The sequence below is a fragment of the Fusarium keratoplasticum genome, chromosome 5, assembly GCF_025433545.1.
Source record: "Fusarium keratoplasticum isolate Fu6.1 chromosome 5, whole genome shotgun sequence".
NCBI classification, from domain to species: Eukaryota; Fungi; Ascomycota; class Sordariomycetes; order Hypocreales; family Nectriaceae; genus Fusarium; species Fusarium keratoplasticum.
The window spans coordinates 2487421-2514062 of NC_070533.1; the positions used below are offsets into that span (position 1 = coordinate 2487421).

Below are 26642 nucleotides of genomic sequence, written 5' to 3' on the forward strand. Positions count from 1 at the left end.
TTATGCGACAATCTTGGGGAGGAATACTCTCTCGACCGATACCCCTTTAATACGCACCATCGGAATACACAGCGACTCGTCATATACTGCTTCAACCTACCATTCTCAGCAATTCTCAATATCAAACTCCTTGCCCTCGGCCACATGTGTCAGGATAGAAGTCACCACCTTGAAATCCCTCTCAACATCCACCATCCAATTCGACACGGCCACTCTGACCGCCTTCTCGCCCCTCCAGCTCGTCCCGCTCACGTACATCTGCCTCGTCCCATTGATCTTCTCGACCAGCTCGGCGTTGAGCTTTGGATCCTTGGCGCGGAACAGCACGATCATGAATACCTCGTCCAGATCGGCTCCGTCATCCGGCAGCAGCTCGTAGTGCTCCGAGTCCCGAAGGAAAGCGGCAACCCGACGGGAGAGGGTTACCATGTTGGCTAAGAGACTCGCCATGCCGGGACGGCCCTCGCTGAGGAGGACGGCGTACGCAGGGAGCGCGCGGAAGCGGCGCGAGTTCTCGAGGCCAATGTTTAGTGGAGACGGGATGGTCGACTGTCCTCCAGAGGAGAGGTATGCGGCGTTGGGGTTTGTAAAGACGGACTGGAGGATGTCTGGTGTTCGAGTGAGGAACATGCCGCAGTCATAAGGCTATGAAAAAACAGGTCGAGTCAGAAACGAGCGCTAGGTTCTGGGGTTTGAATACATGAGAGACACTCACAACATTGAGGAGCTTGTGTCCATCGACTGTGATGCTGTCTGCCAGTTCCAGACCTTCCACACGTTTGTGAAGAGTCTTGTAATCGTCCTCGTTGGGGAGTGCTCGAGCAAAGATGCCAAAGGCTGTCTCATTGTCAATACGAGACCAATATTCGCAAACTCATACTTACCGCCGTCAACATGAATCCAAGCCCCATGCTTATCAGCCAGCTCCCTGACTTTCTTCATCTCTTCAACACCCGTCAACGCAAATCGACCCGTGTTAACCTCTCCTGCACTCAAGGCAATGACGCTTGCCACGCCCTCCCTCTGAAGCTCCCTCTCCAAGGCATCAATATCGAGTCTCCACGGCTCGTCTCCGCTCAGCCTCAGCTCCTTGACCGATGCCCTTCCAAAGCCAACAACGCTGGCAGCCTTTGACAGGGAACTATGACCCGCGCTGGTGAGGATCTGTAGCTCCTTTATACCAGCCGCCATACACGCAGCCAGCAGTCCCAGCTCTCCGACGGTCTCCCCTTCAGCAAGCTTCTTCCCAATAATAGCCTCCCTACCACACGCAAGTCCTAGGACGTTGCTTGCTGTAGCGCCAGTAGTGAAAGTCCGTCCGCGGAACCCGGTCAGCCCCAACAGGGCGCCCAACATCTCAAGTGCCGCATCCTCAACAGTCGTAGCCACTGTCTGCGTAGGAAGATGCACCTGGACGTTCTGATCCACGCGAGAGACAACATTGTCTGCCCACTCGGCGATGGGAAGCGTCCCGCCCGTGACGAAGCCATAGTACCGAGACGAGCTGGCCGGGCCGTTGCAAGCCGGGACAATGTCCTCCGTGATGTGCCGGAGCACCTGCTCCCGCGACACTCCCTGGAGGTACGTCTCCGAGTCCGGGCGGGGGAGCGAGGCCTCGGCTGCCTTGATGGCCGAGAGGGGCGGCAGCGTCGGCGCCGGACCGGGCCCGGACTCGGAGGCGTGCCGGCGGGACAGACGGGCCCGCTGGGCGTCGAGATTGAACAGGTCGCTCATTGTAACGATGAATATCAAGATGATGTGCTTTTTTCAAGAGACTGGAAGTTGAAGGAGTGAAATAACTCAAAAGACCGGTGAGTCAGCTCTAGTTAGAATTCTTGTAAGTCTTTATAACTCGGGCTTGGCCCCACTCAGTATGCCGCTCGAGACCGCAATCTGCGGCATCTTTGCCGTGATAATGAGTTGGTAGTTTGAAGCATTTCTCGAAATGGTTACGCAACCACATGGCATCTCGTTCAGCCGTGACAGAAGCGCGCATATCTCAAACAACCGCGGAATGAGCTTATCGCATGTGTCCTGTAACAGACGTTCCTGGTTAACAAGTTTATTGTGAAAAAAGGGCGCTCCAGCTCATGCCGCTTCAGCCGTGACTCGCGCAATGTGAAGGAGAAAGATACCGCCATGTCTTCAACCAGCCTCTAGACAAGCCCGATCGATCCAAGAATCCGCCCATATATGCGTGCTTAATCCAACATATAGTATGCGCCATGCCAGAAAAATAACAAACCAAAAAAAAGAATCACAACTCGTACAGCCAAAAAAGCCTCCGTCCCGTCGAGTCCCCCTCCATCGTTGCTGGTTCCCTTACAACTTGGCGCTCTCTCCGACTGCACCAATCTTGAGGTCCTTGCCGTACTTCTTCAGGACGCCCTCGTTGTGGTACTTCCAGAAGGCCTTGGTGGCGTTCTTGCCGGACCAGCGCTTGAGGATCTTTGCGCCGCCAGGGTGCTCCTCCAGGAACTCTACGCGCGTGTTAGCATGTATTTCACGGGAGGTATGAGTTCGGCGCTGATGATTAGGATCATCGCTCAAGTGGTAGACATACTCGACACGTCGTAAACGTCATTCTCGACAATGAGCCAGAAGCCGTTGGCCTCATCCTTGTGCTTGCCCACCTCGGCGGTAGTATAAGTCTCGGCCATTGCGTTCAAGGGTAAAAAGATGACAGGTTTCAAATTGCTATCACGCGACTGCAAGGCTGAAGTTACAAGTGTTGTTGTTTCGAGTGATGAAGTCGGAAAAGTTGAAGAAGGGGAAGAAGGAAGGGGTTCTCTCCGAAGCCTGCGTCGCCCTGCCTTTTTAGTTAGTCTGGCCTGGTCTGAGGAAAGCAAGTTGGCTCGGCAGGTGGGGAGGCACTTGCCTCGGTACGCGGTCACGGGCGGCCCTTCCCCCCAAAGAAGTGGGCACATCGCACCTGGGGAAGGCGGGTTGCTCACGCCTGCTCGCGCTAAAAGGCCCCGACGTCATTTCTGGCGGGGGAGAGCTCACCTATCACGGCGAGGTGATTGCCAAACTTTCAGGCACCTCGGTCCGGGGGATCAACAGGGCGTGAAAAAGACTGGGAGTTGTCTTGTAACTCTAGTGGTTCTACGTCTACAAGGCAGAAGCCACATCTTGTATACATAATATACACCCGAGAAGCTGCTCCTCGATGGGCATAATGACGCCCTTCCCAAGCAAAACTCCATCTTCTGTCCTTAATCCAATAATAATAGTCTTTCCTGTACTCTTCAGCCTTATCCAAATCATATAATAATCGTCGTGACGCCTCGTCGCATCGCCTGTCGAAACCGGTCCGCAAATGCTGCCGTCCCTCGGCAATCACTTTCCTCTCGCTTCTCCATGGCCTTGGGCATCCACTCGCTAATCTTGGCGATCCGGTTCTCGTTCTGTCGCACAAAAACAAACCACGTCAGCTTCTGTTAAGGTAAAAAGAACAAGGCAGACTTACCGAAGGATGCGTGCTAAGCATCTCTGGCACCTCCTGCCCGGGTTGACCACCCATCCGCGATAGTGAATCCATCCTCTGCCAGAAACCCACTGCCTCTCTGGGATCGTAGCACGCCTCAGCCATCATCATGAGACCAATGTAGTCAGCCTCACTCTCCTGTCTCCGACCCATTGGAAGATAGAAGAGCAGGTCTTGCAAATAGTAACCACCGACTACGTTCCAGAGGCCAAACAGTGCCAGTCCAGGGAGCGCTCCGGCAAGGAAGAACAAACTCCCCGCTGTCAGATTTCCTACCCACGCCGCCGACAGTCTCTCCGCAGCATGCGATGCCGTGTTATGTGCGATCTCGTGCCCGAGGACTGCGGCGACGGCGTCTTCGTTGCGGCAGACGTTGAGGATTCCGCTATGCACAAACACCTTGCCTCCAGGTAGGACAAAGGCATTGGCCGTTCCTATCGTCACAAATCATGTCAGCCGGATCATCTTGACAACCACTAAGCCTCACACCACGTACTGCTGTCAGCAATGACAAAAATCTCCCAGTTCAGGTCCGCCATTCCGCTCACGGGGATCAAGCGGCTCATGACCCTCTTGACCAGCCTCGTCCGCGGATCCCAGTCGGACAGAAAGTGTCCTCCCTGCGCCCTGACCTGCTCAATCGTCTCCTTGACGGCCTTGGAGTACACGCGTGCCACCACCGTGTCGGACAGAAAGTTGAACCGCCGTCGCCCGGTGATGGGCACCGTCTGCGAGTTGAAGAGGTAGAATCCCACGGCGGCCAGTACCGTGGCTACCACCATCAACCGCGAGTTGCGGCTGCTGCCCGCCTGGGTGAACTTGCGGGCCATTGGGTCTGGCACCAGTGGCCGCGCATCTCGCAGGCGTTCGTGCGGGTCCTTGTCATGTCGCTGCTGCAAGAGTCGAGGAGGGCATTTCGAGAACAGACGGTGTCGCAAGAGGCAGGGCGCAGCGGTTCGTGGGACGAGGACGGCTGAGCGGCGGCTGAGCAGGAGTATCGGCGTCGACCGCGCGAGCAGACGATGAGGACAGGCGGCAGACATGGCCGAGCCACCACCAGCCTCGGGCGGTTCGGTTCGGCGAGAGGATGGTATCTACGCAGAGAATGAGGCTCGAGTATCCCCCCTAGAATACAGCCAAACTTCAATGACCGAGCCAAAGGGTTGGCGACAAAGACGAGATGCTTGTCTGTCGTGTCTGGTGGTGCAGGCAGCTTTTCAGCCGAGAGCAGATTCGAGCTGGTTGCGTCATGGGCCCAACCCCCACCGGCGGTTTCGGCGACTGCGGGGCTACCTAGGTTCGCTGAGAGTTGGCGAGAAGGCCCCTGAAACTCGAGTAAGGCTGCGCTGTAGAGCAGGTACATGACAGACCGTTTCAGGGGCTTGGCTGGAGTGGCACATGCGCCTCAAATCCCCTATTCTCCGACAGCCGTTTATCGGGGCCACGACTAACACCACGCTGCCTACAAACAGTGAAAGCATATACACAACATACAGTCAACATATATCTTGCAGAATCTCAGCTATCAATATACAGATCCAACAATGAATACATCGTACCCCTAATATTTATGCTCAGCGCTATCCTAGGCTCCACCATGACAATGGATGTCTCCTTATCACTGCTGACCAGTGCCAAGGCCCGACTAGCAATCAGATATCAATGGCTTCAACTCCGACTTCAAAACAAATCCGTTCCGTTTTCTTCCCGAGGCGTTCTTGTGACAGTTTTCCTTGTTGATTTTTCTCGGTGTCTCTAACTCCATGTCAGACCTGTGAAACAACCCCAACTTACACCATCCTCACTCATCACCTGCATCACGGTCTACTTTCGGCCTTTCACCTTTACTCAGCGACTTACAAAGACGTTACGTCTCCCGTCAGCTCGGTTCACAGTCTAAAGATAACGATTCAAGTCGCAGCTGTGCCACTTTCTTGCAGCCGTTGCTTACCAACTCGCACAAGTACAAAAAAGTCACGGACTCGCTTTCTCCCAGGTGATGAGAGGAGATCACTATCTTCCGCCTCAACAGTTTCTACTTCTTCAAAATCACAGCACAGACAAGATGGGAGAGTACATCCCTGAAGAGCCCGATTTGGGCGCTCTCAAGCCCTCCTTTACCGGCTCCCCTGAGCCCGAGACTCCCGGGACCAACGCCCTCATCCGCACCCTCTCCCTGATTCCTCACATGGAGGGTGGATATTTCCAGCAAACGGACGAAGATCCCACCACTATTCCTTCGCCGTATCCGTCCGAAGCCCTCTCTGCTCAGACGACAGCCCTTGCTGGTCCTCCTCGTGAAGGCTTCGACATCAACACCCGTCGTCTCTCCACCACGATCTTCTACCTCCTCACCCCCTGTCGTCCTCAGGGGAACTTCCACCGAAACCGCAGCCGTGTCATTCACACACTTCACCGTGGCCGTGGTCGCTATGTCCTTATTCACCCCGATGGTCGTGTCGAGGCCTTTATCGTCGGCCATGCCGTCGAGCAAGGGGAGCGCATCCAGTGGGTTGTCGAGGGCAACGTCTGGAAGGCAAGCTATCTGCTGCCCAGCAAGGCGACCGCTGGTGAAACGCAGCATGGAGAAGGCCTTCTCATTTCAGAGACTGTTGTCCCGGGTTTCGAGTACTGCGACCATGAGTTCCTTTCCAAGCAGGCCATGAAGAGGCTGCTGCCAGAAGATCAAGCTCGAGAGCTAGATTGGCTTGTCAGAGAGTCTGATGACAAACCTCAGAACTCGACTGACCCCGAGTTGCCTGTCAGTTCAGATGAGGGTACCAGGATAGCCGAATCCATCCCCGAGATCAAGAGCATGGCTCCTGATGGGCATGGTGTCGAGCCCCTTTCAGTCGGAAGTGCGTGAAACAACCTGTGCGGAACAAGAAGAGGCTGGTTCTGAGGCTGTCCATCCATAAATTTGTACCAATAATTAATCTCAATGCTATCTTCTAGTCATGCAGGTCATGTCGACGTTATGGTGTACTTGGTTGTCGCTCTGGGGGTATCATGGACACGAATCTCCAAAATCAACCATCGGTGGCTTGCTGAGCGCCATATGCATCCTGTGTTTCTGCCTCGGGAGGCATGCCGGCCCCGTTTCGTAATGGCCATATCTCCTTTCCTTCCCCTTTCATCAATCGATGCATGCATTACGTTCGCTGGGGTGGGCGAGTAAGTTCCATCCAAATCCGGCCGTTTCCTGTCTCATGAGAATGACATCTGCGGTATCGGTCCCTCGCCCGGGAATGGCTTCCGGCCGATGACGACGTGAATCGGTATCCAGGCGTGTATTCGTGTGTCGATGAGTTCTCTGCGTACGTCCACAAGCGACACCTGCATCGGCTCGGTTAGTTGACTCCGATAAAGGTCGGCGCATTTGAGCCAAGCTCACCTCGATCTGCGCAGGAGTTCTGTGATAGACGCGGTTGAAAAGCGTGAACGAGAACCCGCTAAGACCCATCAAGAAGTTCCTCTCCCACATGCGCCCTATCTCTTTGAGGCGCTCGTCCTTGGGCCAGCCATTCATGGGCATCTTGAAGACACGCTCCTGCACATCAACAAACCCCGCCCGCTCGTACGCTTCCCGAACATTTTCAGCAACGTCAGTAGGCCGGCCCATTATAGCCGAGGCTTCTTTGATTTCTCGGAACCATGTGGCAAGGTGGCCATTCGCATCGAGGGAGTTGTCGTCGCAGTTGACCGTGGCATCATACTCCTGAGATTCGAACCAGCCGCCAGGGGTTAATGATTGGAAGGCTTGGTCAGCTATCTGTTCCTTGAAGTTGGACCAGCAACCAGAAGTAACTCGGGTATGGATGTAATCGAAGGGCTGAGAGTAATCCCAGGGCTCAGAACTAGAAATCCGGTGTAAGCATTAGGAAAGGGCCGTCGTAAAGGAGACATACGAGTCTTCAACGTAAAAGTTCACGTTTGGCGGTACGTTTCGAGGTTGAATAGGCGAGAGATCGGTAGCAACTACCTCAGTTTGTGGAAACAAATCCCCCATCTTGATAGCCCAGTCACCAGTACCTGTAGCGATATCCAGCATGCTTCTAGGCGGAGTCGTCCTTGATAAAGGAGCAAAGAACAGCCGCCCGCCAAAGAGCTTCACCAAGGCTTCATTTTGTAGGTCTAGGCGCTCTCGCTCTAGCTGATCGTTGGGGAATGCGTAAGCTAGAGTAGGACGGTGAGCGAGTGAACCGGTCAGGACAGAGGCTAGAACTCACAACCAGCGCGGTAGGCATGGTATGTGCGACCAAATTCTTCTGGGAAATTTTGTACACTGTCGGTCAGGGATTCAGAGTCTCTGAGGATGCTGATCAGCCTGGTTAGACAATGAAGCCAGGTTGGTGTCCGAGACTTACATATCCTCTGCGTCGGGCTACACGAACAAATGTCAGCACATCCACAACGACGAGTTCAGGCAATTCAAGGGCAAGGATGAAAACCCCCAAGGGCCACGGTAATGAAAAAGCAATTACACACATCAGGCTCGATAAAGCTATTTTTGCCCGAGTTTGAGGCTGAGCAGTTGAAAGTGAATTGAAAATGGTTGAAGCTGGAGGGAGATGAGGCAGGCATATTCTCGCGGTTGGATGATTGAGCTGGTCGTCTAGGCATCACCGCGACTGTAATGGAATAGGCGCAGTTACACCAACAAAAGAGATGGCAGCAACAAGGCCAGCAGTGCCATCCAACGGTAGCACAGGGGAGCTCAAAACGGATGTGGTGGATACAAGTAGCTCAGGCCAACGGTTTTCGTGAGTGAGTGAGAAGCCGGTGAAACTGTCCAAGGGAGAACGTTGGGGGCTGCCGGTGGCGATCAACACTCAGGACCCGGCGCGGAAAAGGAGTGCCTTAGTTGAAAAGGGTCGGAGGATCCAACGATCTACAAGCAGCGAGATCAGAAATGTTGGTAAGGGTCAAATGTCAGGCGCAGTGAGCGGGGCTAGAGACATATGCCGAAGGTGGTGGCGAGGACGATGCCAGAAAGGCCAGAGATGTGCACCCAGCTATGGGGGTATTCGTGGTGATGGTGTTGCGGAGCGAGCCTGGTCTGGCCTGGGCGATGGGGGGAATGGGGGTCAGAACAAGAGACAAGAAGAGGTGGTTTGAAGTACGGCAAAAGGGTTTAGTCGCTTTGGGACAACTTGGCTAATAAACCAGTCAGGAGCCAAAAATGCCGGCGAGGTCCAGGAGTAAAGGACAAGGGGACAGGACCAGACCGAGGTGCGAGAAATTAATTTGGGAATAGAAGCTGGAGGTGGAAATGGAGAAGGACAAGAAGCTTGGATGGAATCCCCGCTCCTCTGGGGCACCAGCTAAGGTAGGTAAGGCAAGGTAAGACAAGGTAAAGAGAGATGGAGGCACCAGAAGAAGGGAACCAAGAACCAGACCAGAATGACCCAAAGACCTGGTGCGACCAGACTCGTCGAGTGGATGCGGGCTAGGATGAGACCCAAAGGGACCCAAGGACCCAGCAGCTTGGGACGGGTATCTGGCTCTCGGCTCTCCAGCAAAGCCACGAGCCCTACCAAACTGACGCGGATGCTGGCGTTGGTGTGGTGGGCGTTTCTAGGGTCGCCCGTATCTCCAGTCTTTTGGCGTCAACGGCCCCCGGCCTCGAGCACCGGAATAAGAGGCGACCCAGTCAGTCGGGTTGTGGTTGTGATACCGGGACCCCCTCGAGCAGCAATCCCATGCACACCACCACACCCAAAGGCAAAGCTCGGGACGGTCTGAGCACCAATCTCGGCCAAGCAGACGTGCAGAATGAGCTGCGAGGAGGCAGAGCCCGAGGCAAGTCAGTCAGGGCAAGGGATGCAATCCTCCCTCTGTGGCTCTCCACCACACAGGCACCCACAGCTCCTTAGCCCCAGAAGCGCGGGCCCAAGCTTAGCAACTCGCGTCAGCAGGGCACCAGTTCACGAGCGAGCGAGCGAAAGAAGGCGTCAACAACACCGTGTGCGCAGGTGCGTAATTTCAGAGCAACAAATTTCCAAAGGAGCAGCAAGTCAAGTCTAGGCGTCGTCGGTGCGGTTTCGTCCGGCTCCCGTCCTGTACCTCTGTAAGAGCGAGTTGTGGATAAATTGAGTGTCTTGGTCTCGGGCCTTATCCGCAGATGCCTGTCCTATCCCAGTCCTCGTCGTGAATAAGGAACCTCTCTCGTCAGGGCCGGCCGTCGCCGTTCGTTTGTCTCCCACAGAGTAAAGTTCAAAGGGGTCCCAACAACCTGGGTAGGCTAACCCAGTGGACTGGGGCCAGGATCCGAGAGCCTGGGTCGGGAAAAGTGACCACGTTCCCGGCGGCTTGGAAATGAACAATGCCCTTTGGGGGGAAAGGGGAAAAAGAGGCCCGGGGGTGTGGGAACGTCGTAGGCGTTGGGCGTGTGCTCCGGGGAAATCTGTGAAAGGGTTCGCGATGCTCCGCGAGAGCGTTTGTGCGACGGGGGACTGACTGACACGAGATGCTGGTTGCTATCCGATCGTCTGTGTGGCTGGCCGGCGAGTTGACAACTGGCTGGCTAGTTACTATGTCAGTGTGTGTAGGCACTGTAGTGTATCCAGCTCGGCGGCTCAGCTCAGGGAACCCAGCCCCCAAGAGATGGGCTAGCGACGGGGATCACGGGAGATTGCGACGGAGCCTGTAGGGACGGAAGGGAACCGACAGGACGGATCCGGGAGACGTGAGGTGACGTAGCGGGTGTGTTTTCTTGGGTTTTGGGTGTTGGTTCTGACGACGATGATGTCCGGGGAAGAAAAGAAACGGGAGGAGAGAAGAGACAAGAGAAGGAGTGGGATAGAAGCTACCTACCCATGAATGGATGCATGGATTGGACGGGACAGGAGCCGAGAGCGGGACGGGAACAGAAGTGGAATAGGAATAGCAGGTGCAAGTGGATGTGGACGTGGACGTGGAAGCGGAAGCATCAAGGAAGGCGCGAGATGAGCTGGCGAACTACCTGCCGAGTATGGCAGGACGTCCAGAAGCAATGCCGTGCCTTAGTCGCCGAGCAATTTCAACGTCCAGGGGGAAGAGTGAGTCTTACACAAACAAAGAATCACACGGTCATGAGCGGAGGTAATATCATGGTACGGGATGGTCTTGTAAATTCGCCTCTGCAGAAATGATGCAAAGATATCCGCAGTATGGGCAGACCACCGTTGTTGACCCCCCTGGCGGAATGGAGCAAAAGCTCCCGTGGCCGTTGAAACGGTATAGCGGACGGCAGATTATTGAATCCCGATATTCCGACCTAGGCGCGGAGCAGCAAAAGACGATGGCATCACATTCCACTTTTGACGCTTGCGCGATAAGATAGAAACTGGAGTGCACTAACTGCATAGCACCGCGAACCGCCGCCCGAATCGCAACACTAATGTTGCAATGAAAATGCGGTCTAAATGGAACGTGCCGTGCTTCTCTTGCTCTGATAGCCATCCCGTCTAGCCTAGGGCACGCGCTACTCACCGAGGAAGCCTAGCCTGCCGGCGCGTGGACGGGATGATTGACAAACCCCTCAAACCGATGGGGGGCCTCAAGATGGGGAATGGGAATCGCAACTCTTGCAACTCTGTATGGGAATCGTCTAGAAAGCGCATCTTGTCTGAAAAAAAAAACGCCTTCGATTAGAGTCTGAGACAACATAAACTCAATCTCTCTCCCGTCGCTCGTCATCACCCAAGGTGGAATCTTGGTCCTGCCCCCCGTTTCCGACTTCTTGGAAACGGAACTGGCTTTGGCTTTGCCGGCCCTCGCACCGTCCCGCGCCTCTACAGTAGCCCAGGCCCCGTCTTCTAAACTCGACGTCTGCCCATGCTAGTCTATTCTCTGACTAAAACCTCCGACTCACGAGACTCAGCCTGAGGCAGCAGCTATATGGCTCTCTTTCGCTCTCGGTATGGGCCAACGCGAAAACTCGATGTCGTGGCAGAATGATGCCTCTACCAGCCCACAGGTTCCCAAGGAGATGGGACTTGCCGATCACTCGGCGCTCCAGCCTCTATGGGCCAGGGCCAGGGAAGCCCGGGAAGGGAAGAAAGGGAGGGGTCCCGTAGTCGCGGGTATTGTTTGTCGGCCCAGCAGAAGAAACCCTGGGCCTCTTGCTTTTTCCGTCTTTGGCTCTGCTTCTTCCCCCCTCACTTCTAACAAACCTCACTCCATCTTTCCCCCCTGCTTCAAGGTCCCCCCCAGGCGGTTATTGTAACTTATCCGCGATGACCTCGGTCATGGGCATAGCATATTGGGAAGGCTATCATTCGTTCGTGTCATGTTTTCGCTTGCGGGCTTTGACCGCGGCACAGAAAGAAAGGGTCACGGCTGACGGGACGAGCAACCTAGCTTCTCTCTAGAGGGGTGGAGAGGTGTATGACCCGCCAGCCTGGGTCCGGCTGGCTAGGTACTTGACTCGAGCTGTTTGGTCTTGAGTGTAAGGGTTCTTGTTGTTGCTTGTCTCTCTGTGGCTGGGATGCGAATGAGAGCCTCCTTGCTTGCTGACTTGCTTGCTTCTCCCTCCCCCATGACGGTGATCCGGTAAAGGCTGTCACTTTCGATGATCTGGGTCTCCCGCCCTCCATCATATCATTTTCCACACGAGTCGTGACAGCAAGTCTAAACCCTGTAACACGACCCGGGCATGAGTAGATAAAACGGTGCCTGGGGCTTCTCCCTCTGCTGCTTGGCCACAGATGCCGGCCGGACGGCGGGCGAATAGACAGTCTCGGAGCCACGCCGAGGACGTATCATTTTCTTTCCCATGTTCCTCTCGGGTTTCCCATCTCGAGTGAGATCTTCATGCCTCCCTAGCGTCCTTTGTTCGAGTTGTGCTTGTGCTGTGCCGCCTTGGTCTCAAAGACACCAAAAGCACGCACGTACGCACATCCCTGAGCTTTTTAACTTCGTCTCAGAAATGAGCCTCTGGATGGAATATTCCGTTTTGCATGAATTCAAGTCCGTCCGCGCCGCTGGGTCCCTCCACCTCCCTAACCAGAGCGATGCAACATAAAAAAGCATGCTCAGAACCAAGTTGGAAGACTCGACTTAATTAATAATAAACCGTTAGCCGCCTTGACCGACAAATGTTTCTTGTTAGTCCCCTGTCTTTATATCCGACCGAACCAGAATGCTCTCTGCCTGCTTGGGCATCCCTGGTCGTCGCCCACAGACGGAGCTGCTACAACGTAGTAGCAGTACGTACTATCTTGTCCTCCACTTTGTCTCTCTTGTGCTTCACCCCTTGCACGCGACTCGGCTGGTCAAAAAGCCCGAGGAGCGAAAAGTCGTGATATCTCGGGAAGAGCAGAGCAAGACCCATAACCATTCAGGGGACATTAGAGTGGCCTGATGCTGGGATGCGCTTCCAAGCCGAGGTAAGTTTGGATTAGCGAGCCCGTACGGATACCACAGTACTTTATCAAGATTCCGAGGTGCTGGTCAACAGTGTGGCTCCTGGACCTGATTCCTGGGACTATCCCCTACTCCTTTTCCTCCCCAGGGGACGGACGGGATGTTTCTTTTGTCTACGGCTACCCGTCCCGAGCTATTGTTGATCCTCGACCTGTCCATCTGGATCCTGAGCAACTTCAAAGGAACCCCAAGATAACAACACACACTATTGAGCTTGTTGATGCAGTCTAGTGGAATCAGCGCGGGATTATCTATGTACCGTCCATTATGCATCATGTATCATATGCATCCATCTCGATATATTCTCTCACCGTCCACAACTCCTCGCCGTGTACACAGCCCTGCATCGTCAACCCCTCCTAGCGTGGCTTGCGTATCTCAAACCTCGGCGGCATGCATGTTTCACCCCGTATAGGCAAAGGCCCAAGGAAAGGCCCTCTCTTTCTTTTTCTCTTGTTTTTTTCAACCCATCCCTTCCCTTCCCTGGTGCAATGTTGTGTAGCATTGCCACACATGAACCCTAGCCATGGAGCACAAGTTCCTCCATCATCTGCTCAATTAGTAACCTCTTGAAGCCACCAACAGTGCTGCGTGACTATATCCAGCCAGCCACGGCGATAGGGTATGAGACAAGCAAGACGCCTTTGTCTCGATTGTTGGTCACCAACAGAGCTTTCATTGTCAACATTCTTCCTGCATTATCTGGTCTCCATCCAGCTTGCAATTTCTCCCTACATGTCCCGCCTCTGCAAAGCTCTCGGAGCTACAGTATTCGTCTAAGATATATCCAAGTTTTCTGGCTGAAAAAGTCTACATCATCTGCGTTTCCCTCCTCCTCCTACGGGGGTATAAGTCATCTCATCTAATTCACCGTCAAATAAGTAACAAAGAAAATTATATGCCCAAAGTGAGAACGTTTCACGTCATGATTCCGCCTCAGACTCTCTCAACCCCTCTACCCCTTTCCATTTCTTCCCCTCTAGTATTCGCTTCCCGGGTACGGGCTGGCCATTCCGCTTCCTGACAAGCTGTCGTTGCCCGACAAGTATGTCTGGTCGATCCGGAAAATCCAGTCCATCTTGTCCCGTTCGCTCCGGGCTGCAAATAGCCATGTGTTGTCCGTCCCGTATATGGCAAACACCGCCGACTGCATCCGTTCGGGAAGACGTTGTAGGCCGGGCCCCCCGTTTGAGGCTCCCCCGCCCGTTCCAGTCCAGATGGTAGAGATCACACGGCCGGACGAAGTTCGCCGATGCCCTGGGGTAAAGTCGGATCCACCCGTCTGTCCGCTGTGATCTGATGCATTATCGTAGTCATCGGACCCGTTAAGTAGGGCAAGCACTCCAGGCTGACTGTCAATGCGAGAGTTGCGCAGGCTTACCAGCCCAACCTCGTCACCATCACCAGCCGAATGAAGGTGAAGGTATGGTCGTCGTAGCTCGACAAACCTCTTGACCCAACGTGTCGAGTCGCTGTTGGGGACCAACAGGTATCCACCCTTCAGCACCTTGGGATTCTTGGGAACACGGATGACCGTCGCGACAAGGGTTGGTTGCAATGGCGCATTGGTCATGAGTCCATCTGTTGGTGGCGCTATGTTTGCTGGGCTGAGGAGATTTGATAAGGGGTCGGGGAATTTCTTCCAGAGCTTCAAGCATTTCTGTAGCAGATCCGTCTGCTCCTCGTCATACTCTGGCTTGGGTTGTGGCTCTTCCACCTTGATCGGCGTATCATCCTCTGCTGTGGCTTCTGGCGGTGTGTCTTCTGCGTTTTCAGCCTTTTGCTCCTCGGCCTTGGATTCCCTATCCTTGGGCTCCTGGTCATCGGGGTTTCCATCCTTGGGTTCTCCCTCCTTGAGTTCATCCTCTTCCTTGGGCTCTTTAAGCTCCTCAGGCTCTCCTTCGTCAAGAGCCGCCTCCTGCACCTCTTCTTCGTGCAACGAGGGAGCTGGAGAGGTTTCGGGTGTGTCATGAAGGAGGTCGTCATCGCTGGGAATAATTGGCTTGAGCTCCGGAGAGGGCGAGGGCGAGGGTTCCTTCTGTTCGGGCTTCGCGTTCGTCCCATCAAAACCAAGTTTGGCGAGGATAGTCTCAGTGGTGACAATATCCGCGGCGCGCCTCTTCTTTCTGCGAGCCGTGATAAAGTCGCTCACCAGGGACACACCTCTAGGGGTCCAGCTTGTCAAGTTTTCCTCTCCCTTGACATAGTCGTGCTGGCTATTCAGCCTCCACAAGTCACCCACCTTCTTGATCGGAGCAGGGCGCATGGTGAGAGTGAAGATACCTGTCGAGGACCGCACAAACCGAATATTCTGCCACAGGGCCGAGAACATGGAGGTCTGGCGCACAAAGGTTCTCGACAGAATTTGCACACAAACCTTTTGCGAGAACTTCATCGGCTCTGCCAGCTTCTCGGAGCTGATCTCCCATGAAATGGTCATCTGCACCCGATACTTGTCCTGAGTCACTCGATCAAGGAGCAACGAGTTGTGCACACTTGAATCCCACTGGGCATAGATGGTGAGGCTTTTGGTGCCGTTGGCATTCTCCCGGAAGATTGGACTCTGCGACAGCTTCAGAGGGATATCCGGTTCATTGGCGCCCATGTCAGGCGTCTTTCCGGCAGAGTCAACAAGCTGAATCCTTCCAACGCGGACATAAGTAACGCCACCCCACGGGAGGGCATCGCCAGAGCTGTGCGAAATGTTGATGCCAATCCTTCTTTGCAGACCTTGGTGTAGCTGGAAGGTTCCGGTATCCAACTCGTTCGTCTGAGTCACTTCCACTGCGCTATACTCACCCATCTCGTTGAGCTCCATGATCTGGACCCGGGACAACAGGTCGTGCTTTTCTTGGGTGAAGAACTGAGATTCGTTGATGCGAGTTGCTTTGGTTATGTCGTCTCTCACAGGCACAGCATCCCTCATATCATCCCAACTAAGGAGCTTGTCCAAGTGCATTGTGGATACCTTGGCGAAGATGGCAACCCTCAAAGTGACATCATGGGATGCGAAGAGAGGAATGCTCATGCTATGGACACTCTCGAAACGGATAGGGCCTTCGTCAAAGTCCTTGATCATCTGGGTTGTGGTGATACCATCTTCCTCGGAGATGCCAGGGATGAAGAGTTGGGCGTGCACCTCAGTGCCTTCTCGCTCCGCGAAGCCAATGAGCTCATGCATGACAACGTTGAACTTGAGGGTGTTTGTAGGCGCACGCGCATGTGAAGGCTCAAGAGAAAGCTTAATGATGCCAACGACATGAGATGTGTAAGGAGACAAGACATCGAGAACCGAATCCTGGACTCGACACTCGAAGACAGCCTTCAACGGCACATCAACTTCACCCACCAGAGTGTATGATGGCATGCAGGTCTCCACAAACGGGTTGTCGAGGCTGAGGTGTTGCGCGTATTCGGGCTGGTCTAGGTACTGGTGCATCTGTCGCATCTGCCGCACCCTATCATGCAATTTCTCGAGACTCCATAGGTGGACCACGCTGTTCTTGAAATCGACCACTCGAACACCAATGCATGGTTTGGGGGCCTGTTCCAATGCAATGTCGTCCCCCTCGCCTGTCAGGCCGTTGAGGACCATATCATAAGATGAGCAGAGAACATGACCAATGTCGACGACAGCAAACTGGAAAACGACGCTCTCATCGAGTTCGTGGCTCATGATCTGGGCTTCTTTGAGAATCGCGGCGTTCTGCAGCACCATCTCTGCCATCTTGACATAGTGCTGGCCTTTCCAGACCTTGACAGAGCGCTTCGCTAGCCCGATTTCCTCTTCAGAGAGAGTGGGGCTCTTCTTTGGCATCTTCAGGGGGTCCAGCTTTTCGATCTTCTCCTCGAACTGCTTCCGTTGATGGTTGAGCTGCTTCTGCATGTCCTCCTTCAGCTCCTTTAGCGCTGCCTCCATCTTCACCTTCTCTTTCTTGATCTCCTCAATCTCAACGTTCGCTGCTTCTGCATTCTTCAGCTGGTCTTGGTATTCCTCCTTTTGCTTCTCCAGTTGGTTCTGCAGCTCTTCTCGAACCTCTTTGAGCTTCTCATCTGGCTCACCTTGCTTCGGTGTCGAGGGCATCGTCAACGCTGTGTCCAGAGATAGGTTGTCCATGGTACCGTTTGACAAATACTTGTCACGGATAGGATAAGAAGATTCCGAGTCGTCTCCATCATCACGACCGTTCACTCGCTCTGCCCTCGCCCTCTGCACATCTTCGAACAATGCATTCAGTTCCTCGTCGTTGAGACTGGTAAAGTTTTGATCAGTTCCAAGAATCGCTCCGGCGGCTTCACGTCTGGCGAAGGACCAGTCCGAGTCACGGCCGTTCCGCTGGGATAAAGCTGGTGAGTCCGGACGAGAATCGCCGAATTCAGATACCCTACTAAAAGATCTTTCATGACCAGGGCGAGGGCTTGGTGAAGGAGAGCTTCGCTCCAGCGCCTGAAGCTGGCTTGCAGTGATAGAATGACGAAGCAAGCTCTGTGGCCTCTCTACTTCAGCTCGTTCTGCTCTAGCTTCCATGGGATGGTTGAACCGGAAGATGTGGAAATCACCGAAAATGATACGGTATCCAGAGTGAAGTTGTGTAGGCTCCGTGATACGCTTTCCGTTAACCATGACCGAAGCACCTTCGCTCGGAATAACAGTCACAGTTCCATCGGCTGCGTTGTCAAAGGTACAGTGGTCGTGCAGAATTCGGCTTCCGTTGAGTCGAATGTTCGCTTGGTGATCCGCATTGGTGTCGACGTTGCCCACTGTCGTTGTTCCGGGCTTGAGATTGTAGACGAGACACTCGGCGAGAAGGGGGTCATCCGACAAGTTGACAAGATGAGGCATCTTCTTGGGAGTGTGCAGGCCCACAAAACCCTTCTCAATGCTAATTCCGAGTTCCTCCAGGGCAGCTTCACGCTCCTTGTGAATCTCCTCCGTTTTGAGAAGCTTCTCCTCCCATGTCTGATTCAGGTCCGTAAGGAGCTTCTCACTCTGGCTCAGTTGCTCCGCGATCTCTGCCTTTGAAACTGTCTTCACAACACCGTCCGCGCCAGTAATGCTGACCATCTGCTTCTCGAGCGGCGTGCCTTCAGCATAGACCTGGTCGGCGGGTCCTGAAGAAGCAGCTCCAGCAGGGGCCGGTCCATGACCAAGTTTGCTTCTCAAAAGCATCAATTCCTCCTTGAGTTCTCGTATCATGCGGGCATTGGCATCTTCGTTGACAACTGCGTGGTTCTTGATGCGCTTGGCAGAATCGGCGTAACGCAGTGTACTCAGGGTTTCGTCGTAGTTGATATCGGCAGGACTGATGGCTGCAATCATGGCCGTCATACTGTTTCCACCCAGCGAGTCCTTCAACAACCATGTCAAGACACTGTCTCGGTATGGGACTTGACCACCACCCTTCTTCTTCTTCCCTCCCGTAGACAAATCGGCCAGGGCAGCGATGACACGACCCAGCGTCGACAGCGATCGGTTGATTTCAGCACCTTCCTTCAGTCGAGCACCCGTTGCACCAGTCGACGTAGCTCGTTCGGAACCTGCCAGATCGACCAGACTAATCTTGGCCACCTTTTCCATCTCCATCTTGGTATCCACATCGAACTTCTTCTGCGTCAACATGAGAGTAAAGACAGCGTGACTTCGACTGGATGTTTCGTTCATGTTGGTCGCGGCGACGGTTCGCGCTTTGTTTCCTTCGTCCATAAGGTGCTCGATTTCCTGGAACCCCTTTACGGCGAGCTTGGCGAGATCTTCGACATAAGGACCGGTAGAAGGGTGTTCTCGAACTTTGAGGTTACCCTTGGTCGATGGGTTGAGCAGATCGCGGACTCGCTCGTTATAAATTTCCAGATATGAGACCTCGACGGTGCATTTTGTCGTCCCGTCCGCTTGAATGGACTCTATTCTCTTAAACATGTCCTGACAAATCATGGGAATGATACCGATCTCCTTGCCGTATCCCATCATCGAGTACGACTTTCCGGAACCGGTCTGACCGTAGGCAAAGATACAGTTGTTGTAGCCTTGGAAGGCATTGTCAAGTAGGGGCTGTCCCAGATCATCGAAAAGATTAGACTGGCCGGCGTAATTGGGGTCGTTCTTGTTAAAGGACCAGTATGATCGATCGAATGCGAAGGCCTTGGGCGCCGTATCTTTGACGCCCTTACCTTGGTGTCCATCGGGGGCGGATAGAACCGTCTGGTTCCCCTTCATTTCGATGACACATTTTGAACCTCGATCGATTTCTGCATGCCGTTCAGCAGCGCCCTTTCAGCGTTCAAGCCCATCCAAAAGACACTTACCTCTACCGTTGAAAGGTCGGCACCTCACCACCACCTTGATGTTTCCTCCTCCAGCAGGCGCCATAGCTGCGGGATTGTCCAGGGGACCCAAGGCGGTCCCCCTCTAGACAAGGACTTGGTGGTTGAGGGATGCGCGGGGCTTGGTCGAAATCAAGCTGCGCCGGTGCGAGTGCACAAGATAAATATGTATCGTCTCTATAAGTGAAGCGGCATGCGACGTGTGGGCGTGGTATCCATCCAAGGCCGCAGCTCAGCGCATCGTCTCGTCGGTGTCGGTATAATTTCGCAGGTAGGGGATGGCAAATGGCGGGTCAACCGTCTCCTTAGCGAGCTCGGGCTCTCGGGGGGTATCCAGAAATGACGACACTGTGTCGCCCTTTGGCGGCGGCGCACGTTGGAGAAGAGGCTTCGGGCGGATTGCGATCTTTGCCGTCCAGGCAAGAGCTCGCCGTTGATGCAGGTCGCGATGTGCGAGATTGTCGTCGTCAGCCTGGGGAACAAGGCCAACGGGAGTCTGTGGGAGGCCGTTGTCTGGCGCAGGCGGTGGTTGCTTGTCAACAAATTTCGCAGGGAAGGTTCCAGGTTAGTGAGGACGCGGTCGCGCTGCACTACCCTGCACTTGATCCAGGTCCCGTGCTTCTGATTGGGCAGCTGACATGAGATGCTTGAAAGGGGACCTGGGGTGGTACTGGCTTCGGGAGTTCACGTGCAGGAAGCTTGCGTGCGCTGCCGACTCAATCAGCCGGCTATTAGCCGTCAGCCATTGTCGTGATATCCAATGAGTGTCTCGTTGTTTTGGACGTAATTGACATCGAGACAGGTGATGATGGCAAGAGTTGGTCCAACATGGCATTCTTTTAGCCTATCCAGAATACTCTTCCATCTTTACACACATGCAATTTGAAACTCTAACACACTAGCTTCACCTCCCGCTCTGACTTCCGCTCTGGCGCACGGTTGTGGATCACGGGTATGCACTCGCAGGCCAGACAAAGCGAGCTGGGACATGGACCAATGTCTCGAAACCCTCGAGTTTTTGATTTCCGATGATCCCTTGGCTTTTCCCCATGAAGCAGTTGCCCAGTAACAAAGGGAGAATGCACGTTGGTTGTCTCTACCACAAGAAACAGGTGCACATCATTCAAGTTGGGGAAGCCGTAACACGGACAAGACATCATTTCGGGGCATTCCGGAGGTACACACGTATGAAAAAGAAGCAACGACAGCGTCTCAGAAGTAAGTCGAGGGGGGGGCTCTTCGCAGTGGCGATCGCTTGGTTGGTGGATGGTGACTGAAAACATTGCCACATGGACCAAGATCCCTTCGCCTCGCAAAGTAGGACTTTGGAGTAAAAGAGATTAGCATTCTGAACCAATGCGAAGGCCAAGGCCAATGCACACCACTCCAACACTTCAGCTGAGAATTTGCGTTCCTTGCCTCGAGGGGCAAGTCCTCTCTTTAAGCGGCGTCTGGAGGACCCCGTTCTATGCAGTCATTAAGAATCACAGACACCTGCACGTGGAGCCGCCGGGTAGACTACTGTCGCGAATCTGGCTACAGCGACATCAGAGATGTGCGGTCTCCGGTGTAGGCGAACTTGCTACTTCACTTGCTCGTACGAAATGGGGCTTACGGGACCCTTTCCGAGCTCAGGGATTCAGTGTCATTCCAGGGCGGCAGGGCTCCATCACCAAAACTCTGTTCTCAACGAGTCGAACCAGTCTGATACAGTCGCTCGGTCAGGGCTGTTTCGTAGCCCTATTAGCGTGAGTATTATAGCACCAATGACTACCAGACAAGCCGGTTGCCTCGGGCTCAGGGCAGATTATAACACCACGGCGACAAGGACAAGCTCCTCCCCGCTCCTCTCGAGGTGACACTCACGAACCGCCCTGGAGTTCTCCTTCGGACTCTACGGATATATTCGGTTAGTGTGAGTAAATACGACAGAGTCCCAAAGTTTGACAGGTTCAGGGAAAGTAAGGGGATCCTTGGTCGCCTACGAGATCGACATCGCGCGCAGAACATCCAGGAGATGAGGCGATACGTGCCGTGACCCCAGATCGACGGATGCACCTGGCGCTTGTCTAGCCCAATGAGCCTTGCGGCTGCGATACTAGCTCAAAGCTTGATCGCGTGCTAAGCGCAGATCCAGGTTCGTTCAAACGAACTCCCGCCTCTGGCATCCGCGTGCTTGTCAGGCGGAGTCTCAACAATCCCGTCCTCGACCCCGGACAGGGCCTTGGCAGACGTCGTCTCCCGTCGCCGTCTGCACCTCAATGCGCCCGTTTCGGCGTCAAGATAGATAGTCGACGGGCCAAGGCCTGTTCGGTTTCCGTTCAACGGGTATTATTGGCACCAAATGCACCTCATTTGGCATTTGCCACGCTGGCAGGGCGGACGCTGGACGCCGCACACCAATGACCGACCACACCGTTCGCCTCACTTTTCCACCGCGCACCATTTCTCACGGCGTATCGCAGGGGTTTTCCTTCCATAATATCTCCGGAGACATGGAACGGGCGAAACATGTGCGGCGAATTGTAGTGCAGATGCCCCTTGATTCGGTTCCAGAGTGGCTTTGCTTTGGAATATCAGCCTGCAGAGCGGTGAGCCCTGCCTGTCACACTGAGCGACGGCCAGGACCGACCGACATACCTTGGGTTCGCATACATTAGCATGAATGCACCCGTCACTCGTCAGGCACATCGTCGAACATAGCCTGCCCCCAGGCTATACCTGAATAAATACCCCGGCTCAGCCCGGCCTATATCCCCCTTCACCTCCCCAGCTTGTCTCGATATTCCGTAAACTCATCGCTAGTCGCTTGTACGACCACGTCGAACAATGGCATCCTCCATGAACAAGTACTGGATCCCACACCAGGATATTCATAGAAGGGTCATCACCCAAGAGCTCCAGTACTACCTGGGTCCCCAGGCCACCGTCCGCCCTTATACGTTGGAGGTATCTCGATCTCGAGGGAGCCCTGGTAATTTCTGTACTCATGTATCGACCTAGGGAGAGGATGGTTTCCTCATCACCACCCCCGGCTCTTGCCTGACAGATGTTGGTGATCTATCTTTGACATGAGTGGTCTTGTCCTCGGTATGTTGACATCATTGCCAGGAACAAATCGATGATATCTGTCGAAAATCAAAGGATCTATGGGATCGACAGGCGGCCGCCAAAGTCCAGCAGAATCCAGAAAAGCCACTAAAGCGACCGTTGCACCAGCCCATCATCGTTTCCAGAGGGGCACCCAGGGACGCTCGACGCCACCGCGATCGTCGTTGACTTGGCGAGGACAGTACTCGAGCATGACATGGCGCTGATGACCACAATGCTCTTCAGCTGGTGTAGAGACGGGTCTGGTATTCATTCAAAGGCGGCTATCTGCAAGTCGAACAACAGGTGTAAGCCGTTACACCGGGTCTGGAAGGTCCGCGAGGCGACTCATAATGGGATGTGAAGCCTGCGGTGAGGCAGACAGAGCGCAAGCTTGCGCATCTATGGTGGAGAATTCCTTGTTAATCAGGTGTCCGAGAGAGGCATGGGAAGGATGAGATACCCAATTGATGCGAGTTAAGCAGGTGTCATACTTGGCCGTCGTGCCATCCAAAGACACGGCGCCAGCTGGCACCATTCCAGCCCAACCGAGTCCAGATGAGTCTGAACACTGCCCAAATTGCACCTGCTTCAGGCATGTAGTGCAGGTAAGGTCGCCTAACCGCGCCAGAGCGCAGTAGTGGAGATGCCTAATCCGGGTTCCGGCCAGCTTCGTGTTCCAATTGGATTGCAAGCTGCAAGTTCCTGTGGTAGACCGCACGGCTGGGGCACGCCGCACACTGGCGGACATGACTCCGGCCGACCTCATTCACTGCTGGACTCTGGATGTTTGCGAGGTGAAGGCCCAGGTTTCTGGTTGCAGCAAGAGATCGAAGCAATTAGCTGCGGCAGGCAGTCCATCGGCCATGATTCGACCGTCGACATCATGTGGCCCAGCCCATACTTCAACCTCCAGACTTGGGGGGGTCAAGGATCCTTTCGTACTTTTGCAAATCCATCGAACCAGTCGACCAAAGTGCGATAGCTTGTACAGACACTTGCACTTCTTCTCGGGACGGCAGCTTCACATCACGGAGTACCTTCTTGGCCGTGATATAGCCTATGATGTTGAGGTACTCGCCGACACGTGTCTGCTCGGAGGTGAGCGTCTCAAGCAGCAGGCTGACATCCACAAGGGCGGTGACATTGGTGTCTCTCGGGTAGAGGTGAGCCAGGGAGAGACAGGCTGACGACGTTGAGTACGAGATGACACTATCAGCGTTAGTGGGTGTAAGGCATCGTAGAGAGTGTGGGAGCAGAGGCTGATGATAAAGAGAAAGCCCAGTGAGCTCTGTTGGTCATACCATCCAAGAAACCTGACCTTGTCACCAATAGATAGAGCCGGTAGGCTTGACAGCAAATGAAGCTGAGACGGAACTGGGCCCCGCGACATTCCCGATGCCACTGGGATTCTCCTCCCAGCTTTTGAGGCCCGAAAGATGCGGTATCGCTGCAGCGTAAGAGAAATCCAGGCAGGTTTTTGATGTGCAGGAGGTAGCATCGAGGACACAAGAGGTTGAGGATGCAGTTCACGCATGTCCAGCTTCACGTGAAAGGAGGACGGAGGGGGCACTAGAAGCACAGTGCGTAGTTTGGACAAGCCACAGATTTTCAGTGGGGAAGCCAAGAAGACACTGTGTGGACTCGCACTCGGCCTATGTACCCTAAACACCACTGCATCGCATCATCGCTCACTTGTAGCCTTTCAGCACAATCATCAAAACATCGTGAAAATGACAGCCGAAGCTCCCCCAAAGTACATCTACAAGATCGTTCCAGAGGCTCCTGCAGAGCCGTTTCCAAAGGAGCATCCCTTGTCAGAGCTTGATAGAAACGATGGCTTCATTCATCTAAGTACATCTACTCAGGTGAGTCTTTTTTGTCATTGTCGACTGCAACGTGCTGATTGTCAAGGTGCCCAAAACCGCCAACTTGTTTTTCAACAAAGCATCATCACTCTGGATAGTCAAGCTGGGCTTTGAACAATTCACTGGGTCTATCAAGTGGGAGGATGGATTTCCTCACCTATATGGCAACTTTGGAGCCGACAATGTTGACTCTGTCGAGAAGTTTGTTAGGGCTGAAGACCAAACGTGGGGACAAGTCATGGAGAGCTCAAGTTGGTTGGAGTAAAAACATTGGTTGCTTTTCCTCTACGGTATGCTATCTCGCATCAAGACATCCATCTGCAGCCTGATGCATGCCTCGGTACACCGGGTTCGTCTAAAGGCCAAGATCCTTCTCCACCATTCCCTTGCAAATAGGATGGTAAAATTCCTTGTTCTTCTCAAAAGTGTCCAATGCCAGCTGTCGGTCTACCTTGTTCAGCGCACGGAACAGAGGGCGCACAAACTTCATGCGACCGACCCGCCCGAGCAGATCGGCAGCGTCTTGGTAGATGGCTGAGTCTTGGGCCTTGAGAGCGATCAGATAGTAAGCTGACAAGATCTCGACGTTCTTTGAAGAGAGGAAGTCATAGGTCTTGCCCATAAGCTGAGCCCGCTCTGGGCTGAGGGCGCCAAACTGCTGCACCTCGGCCAAGAAGACGAGCTTCTGGTTTGCAGTGAAGTCCGCCACATCCTTGATGCTGGGCTCAAAACCCTAGTGAAACATTAGCAAACCAATCCAGGTCCACAAAGATCGGACATACGGCATCTTTCCACTTGTTTGCCAATTCGTAGCACATGTTTGCTAGGCTGGTGTCGAAATCAGGCTTCGGGGGAAGTCCAGGTGTGTAAAACTTGTCATCCCAGTCAATCTCGGCGATCTTCTTGGAAATTTCCTCATCGCCGAGACCGTTAAAGAAGTCAAGGAAGGTCTGCTTGAACTCGAAAGAGTCGAGAGACTTTCCAGACCACTTGGTAAAGTAGTGCGGGATGAACTTGTCAAAGTTCTCGCGACCAACCAGGCGCTCAAGGTAGTAGACGAAGTGGAAGCCCTTCTCGTACGCAACGGTGCTGTAGACGTCCTCAGGGTCAAGGCCCTCGTGCTTGATGATGAGCTTGGTGTATTCGTGATCCTTGCCGAAAAGCTCCACGGCATCCTCTATGCAACGGTAAGTCTTGTATCACAGTGTTGGTGTGATGTTACCTACCGAGGGCCTTCCAGCCGATGATGGCAGAGAAGTGGAACTCCGGTTCACCATGGATAGCAGCCTGAATGCGACGCTCGAGATACATGGTCCATCCCTCGTTCAACCAGCTGGGGAGAGTAAGTATTGTAAAACCGGTTCTGGAACATCCGGACTCACAAGTGTTCCCAGCTCGCGTTGGAAACCAGGTTGCCACTCCAGCTGTGGCTCAGCTCATGAGCAATGACATCCACATTCTGGCGGTCGCCGCTGATAATTGTAGGGGTGGCAAAGGTGTAGATGGGGTTCTCCATGCCTAACGGTTCTGTAAGTATCGTCTCGACTCTTGCCCTGAAAAAACAACCATACCTCCGTAGGGGAAGCTTGGGGGCAAGACAAGGACGTTATAAGCCCCCCACTTGTAGGGGAAAACAAGCTTCTCTGCGACCTCCATGAACTTCTCCATATCCCGTTCAAGCTCCCATTTGCATTCCGCCAGCTCATTGGGACCCGTAGCCACCACGCTGCGAGGGCCAATGGATGCAGTTGCAATATCGCCAGAGGCTACGGCAAAGAGATAAGAGGGGATGGGAACCTTTTGCTCAAACTCGTAGAGCTTCTCCTTGCCAGGCGTCGCCTCGTGGTCTCCAACAGGGACACCGCTCGCAACAACCGGCAAGGACGAGGTGAGCTTGAAGGTAAAGGTAGACTTGACATCAGGGGTGTCCTGGCAGGGGAAGATGGAACGAGCGTTGATAGCCTGGCATTGGGAGAACATGTACGGGTGCCTCTTGTTCGAGGTCTGAGCGGGAGTGAGCCACTGCAGAGCAGTGCACTTGCTAGTCGTCTGGAGGTCAATGGCAAGGTCAATGACCTCGCCCTTGGCCGCACCTTCAGGCACTGAGATGTGAAGAGGGGCACCGAGGGGCGCCGAGAAGTCCTTCAACTCCCACTTGGACTCGGCCGAGTTGATGCGAACAGTGGAGATATCAACGAACCTAGAGTCGAGGATAATCTCCTTGCTCTCCTTGTCGGTTTGAGATTCCAGCTGAAGAGTGACAGATCCCTTGAGGCACTTATCCTCAAAGTCAATCTTGAAGTTGGCCGTGGTATGGCGCGTCCGCCAAGCGCCATAGTTGGAAAGGGTGCTGGGATCTCGGGTCGCCATGTTGACAGTTGCAAATGTTCGTCTGAGGTTGTGAGTGAGTGTTACTTGCGAACTTCGCAGAAAGGCGGGCTTCTTGAGGAATGAGAGCCACGACATGA

At 54.0% G+C, this 26642-nt stretch overlaps 8 protein-coding genes and 2 pseudogenes across 10 annotated transcripts, besides 2 other annotated features; 3 read left to right on the forward strand and 7 right to left on the reverse strand.

Moving 5' to 3' along the window:
• Positions 1-105: 105 nt before the first annotated feature.
• NCS57_00740000 (uncharacterized protein) lies at positions 106-1740 on the reverse strand (the record flags this gene model as incomplete). The annotated part of the gene is made up of 3 exons (XM_053057253.1): positions 885-1740; positions 716-837; positions 106-645 (listed from the first exon to the last, which is right to left on the reverse strand). Exons 1-3 carry the CDS (start codon positions 1732-1734, stop codon positions 106-108), a joined length of 1512 nt encoding a protein of 503 aa, XP_052913448.1. The 5' UTR covers positions 1735-1740.
• A 582-nt stretch (positions 1741-2322) lies between these two features.
• NCS57_00740100 (Cytochrome b5 heme-binding domain-containing protein) lies at positions 2323-2762 on the reverse strand (the record flags this gene model as incomplete). Its single annotated transcript, XM_053057254.1, has 2 exons — positions 2564-2762; positions 2323-2480 (listed from the first exon to the last, which is right to left on the reverse strand). Exons 1-2 carry the CDS (start codon positions 2658-2660, stop codon positions 2323-2325), a joined length of 255 nt encoding a protein of 84 aa, XP_052913449.1. The 5' UTR covers positions 2661-2762.
• A 501-nt stretch (positions 2763-3263) lies between these two features.
• On the reverse strand, positions 3264-4530 carry NCS57_00740200 (Peptidase-M48 domain-containing protein; the record flags this gene model as incomplete). Its single annotated transcript, XM_053057255.1, has 3 exons — positions 3264-3407; positions 3470-3921; positions 3984-4530. The coding sequence occupies 3 exons, from the start codon at positions 4528-4530 to the stop codon at positions 3264-3266; spliced, it is 1143 nt and encodes a 380-aa protein (XP_052913450.1).
• Positions 4531-5441: 911 nt separating this feature from the next.
• Positions 5442-6353, forward strand: NCS57_00740300 (Cupin-5 domain-containing protein; the record flags this gene model as incomplete). The annotated part of the gene is made up of 1 exon (XM_053057256.1): positions 5442-6353. The coding sequence occupies exon 1, from the start codon at positions 5487-5489 to the stop codon at positions 6351-6353; it is 867 nt and encodes a 288-aa protein (XP_052913451.1). The 5' UTR covers positions 5442-5486.
• A 341-nt stretch (positions 6354-6694) lies between these two features.
• On the reverse strand, positions 6695-8116 carry NCS57_00740400 (annotated as a pseudogene). Its single transcript has 6 exons — positions 7976-8116; positions 7855-7871; positions 7717-7805; positions 7396-7663; positions 6882-7344; positions 6695-6823 (listed from the first exon to the last, which is right to left on the reverse strand).
• Positions 6695-8116: a sequence feature.
• A 5758-nt stretch (positions 8117-13874) lies between these two features.
• NCS57_00740500 lies at positions 13875-19301 on the reverse strand (annotated as a pseudogene). Its single transcript has 2 exons — positions 19199-19301; positions 13875-19141 (listed from the first exon to the last, which is right to left on the reverse strand).
• Positions 13875-19301: a sequence feature.
• A 2744-nt stretch (positions 19302-22045) lies between these two features.
• On the forward strand, positions 22046-22495 carry NCS57_00740600 (uncharacterized protein; the record flags this gene model as incomplete). The annotated part of the gene is made up of 3 exons (XM_053057257.1): positions 22046-22165; positions 22220-22267; positions 22328-22495. The coding sequence occupies 3 exons, from the start codon at positions 22046-22048 to the stop codon at positions 22493-22495; spliced, it is 336 nt and encodes a 111-aa protein (XP_052913452.1).
• Positions 22496-23211: 716 nt separating this feature from the next.
• Positions 23212-23699, reverse strand: NCS57_00740700 (uncharacterized protein; the record flags this gene model as incomplete). The annotated part of the gene is made up of 2 exons (XM_053057258.1): positions 23212-23518; positions 23611-23699. The coding sequence occupies 2 exons, from the start codon at positions 23697-23699 to the stop codon at positions 23212-23214; spliced, it is 396 nt and encodes a 131-aa protein (XP_052913453.1).
• Positions 23700-24015: 316 nt separating this feature from the next.
• On the forward strand, positions 24016-24439 carry NCS57_00740800 (uncharacterized protein; the record flags this gene model as incomplete). Its single annotated transcript, XM_053057259.1, has 2 exons — positions 24016-24174; positions 24221-24439. Exons 1-2 carry the CDS (start codon positions 24040-24042, stop codon positions 24437-24439), a joined length of 354 nt encoding a protein of 117 aa, XP_052913454.1. The 5' UTR covers positions 24016-24039.
• Positions 24440-24529: 90 nt separating this feature from the next.
• Positions 24530-26640, reverse strand: NCS57_00740900 (Leukotriene A(4) hydrolase; the record flags this gene model as incomplete). Its single annotated transcript, XM_053057260.1, has 5 exons — positions 24530-24907; positions 24957-25351; positions 25401-25507; positions 25557-25692; positions 25746-26640. 5 exons carry the CDS (start codon positions 26638-26640, stop codon positions 24530-24532), a joined length of 1911 nt encoding a protein of 636 aa, XP_052913455.1.
• Between the last annotated feature and the right edge of the window lie 2 nt (positions 26641-26642).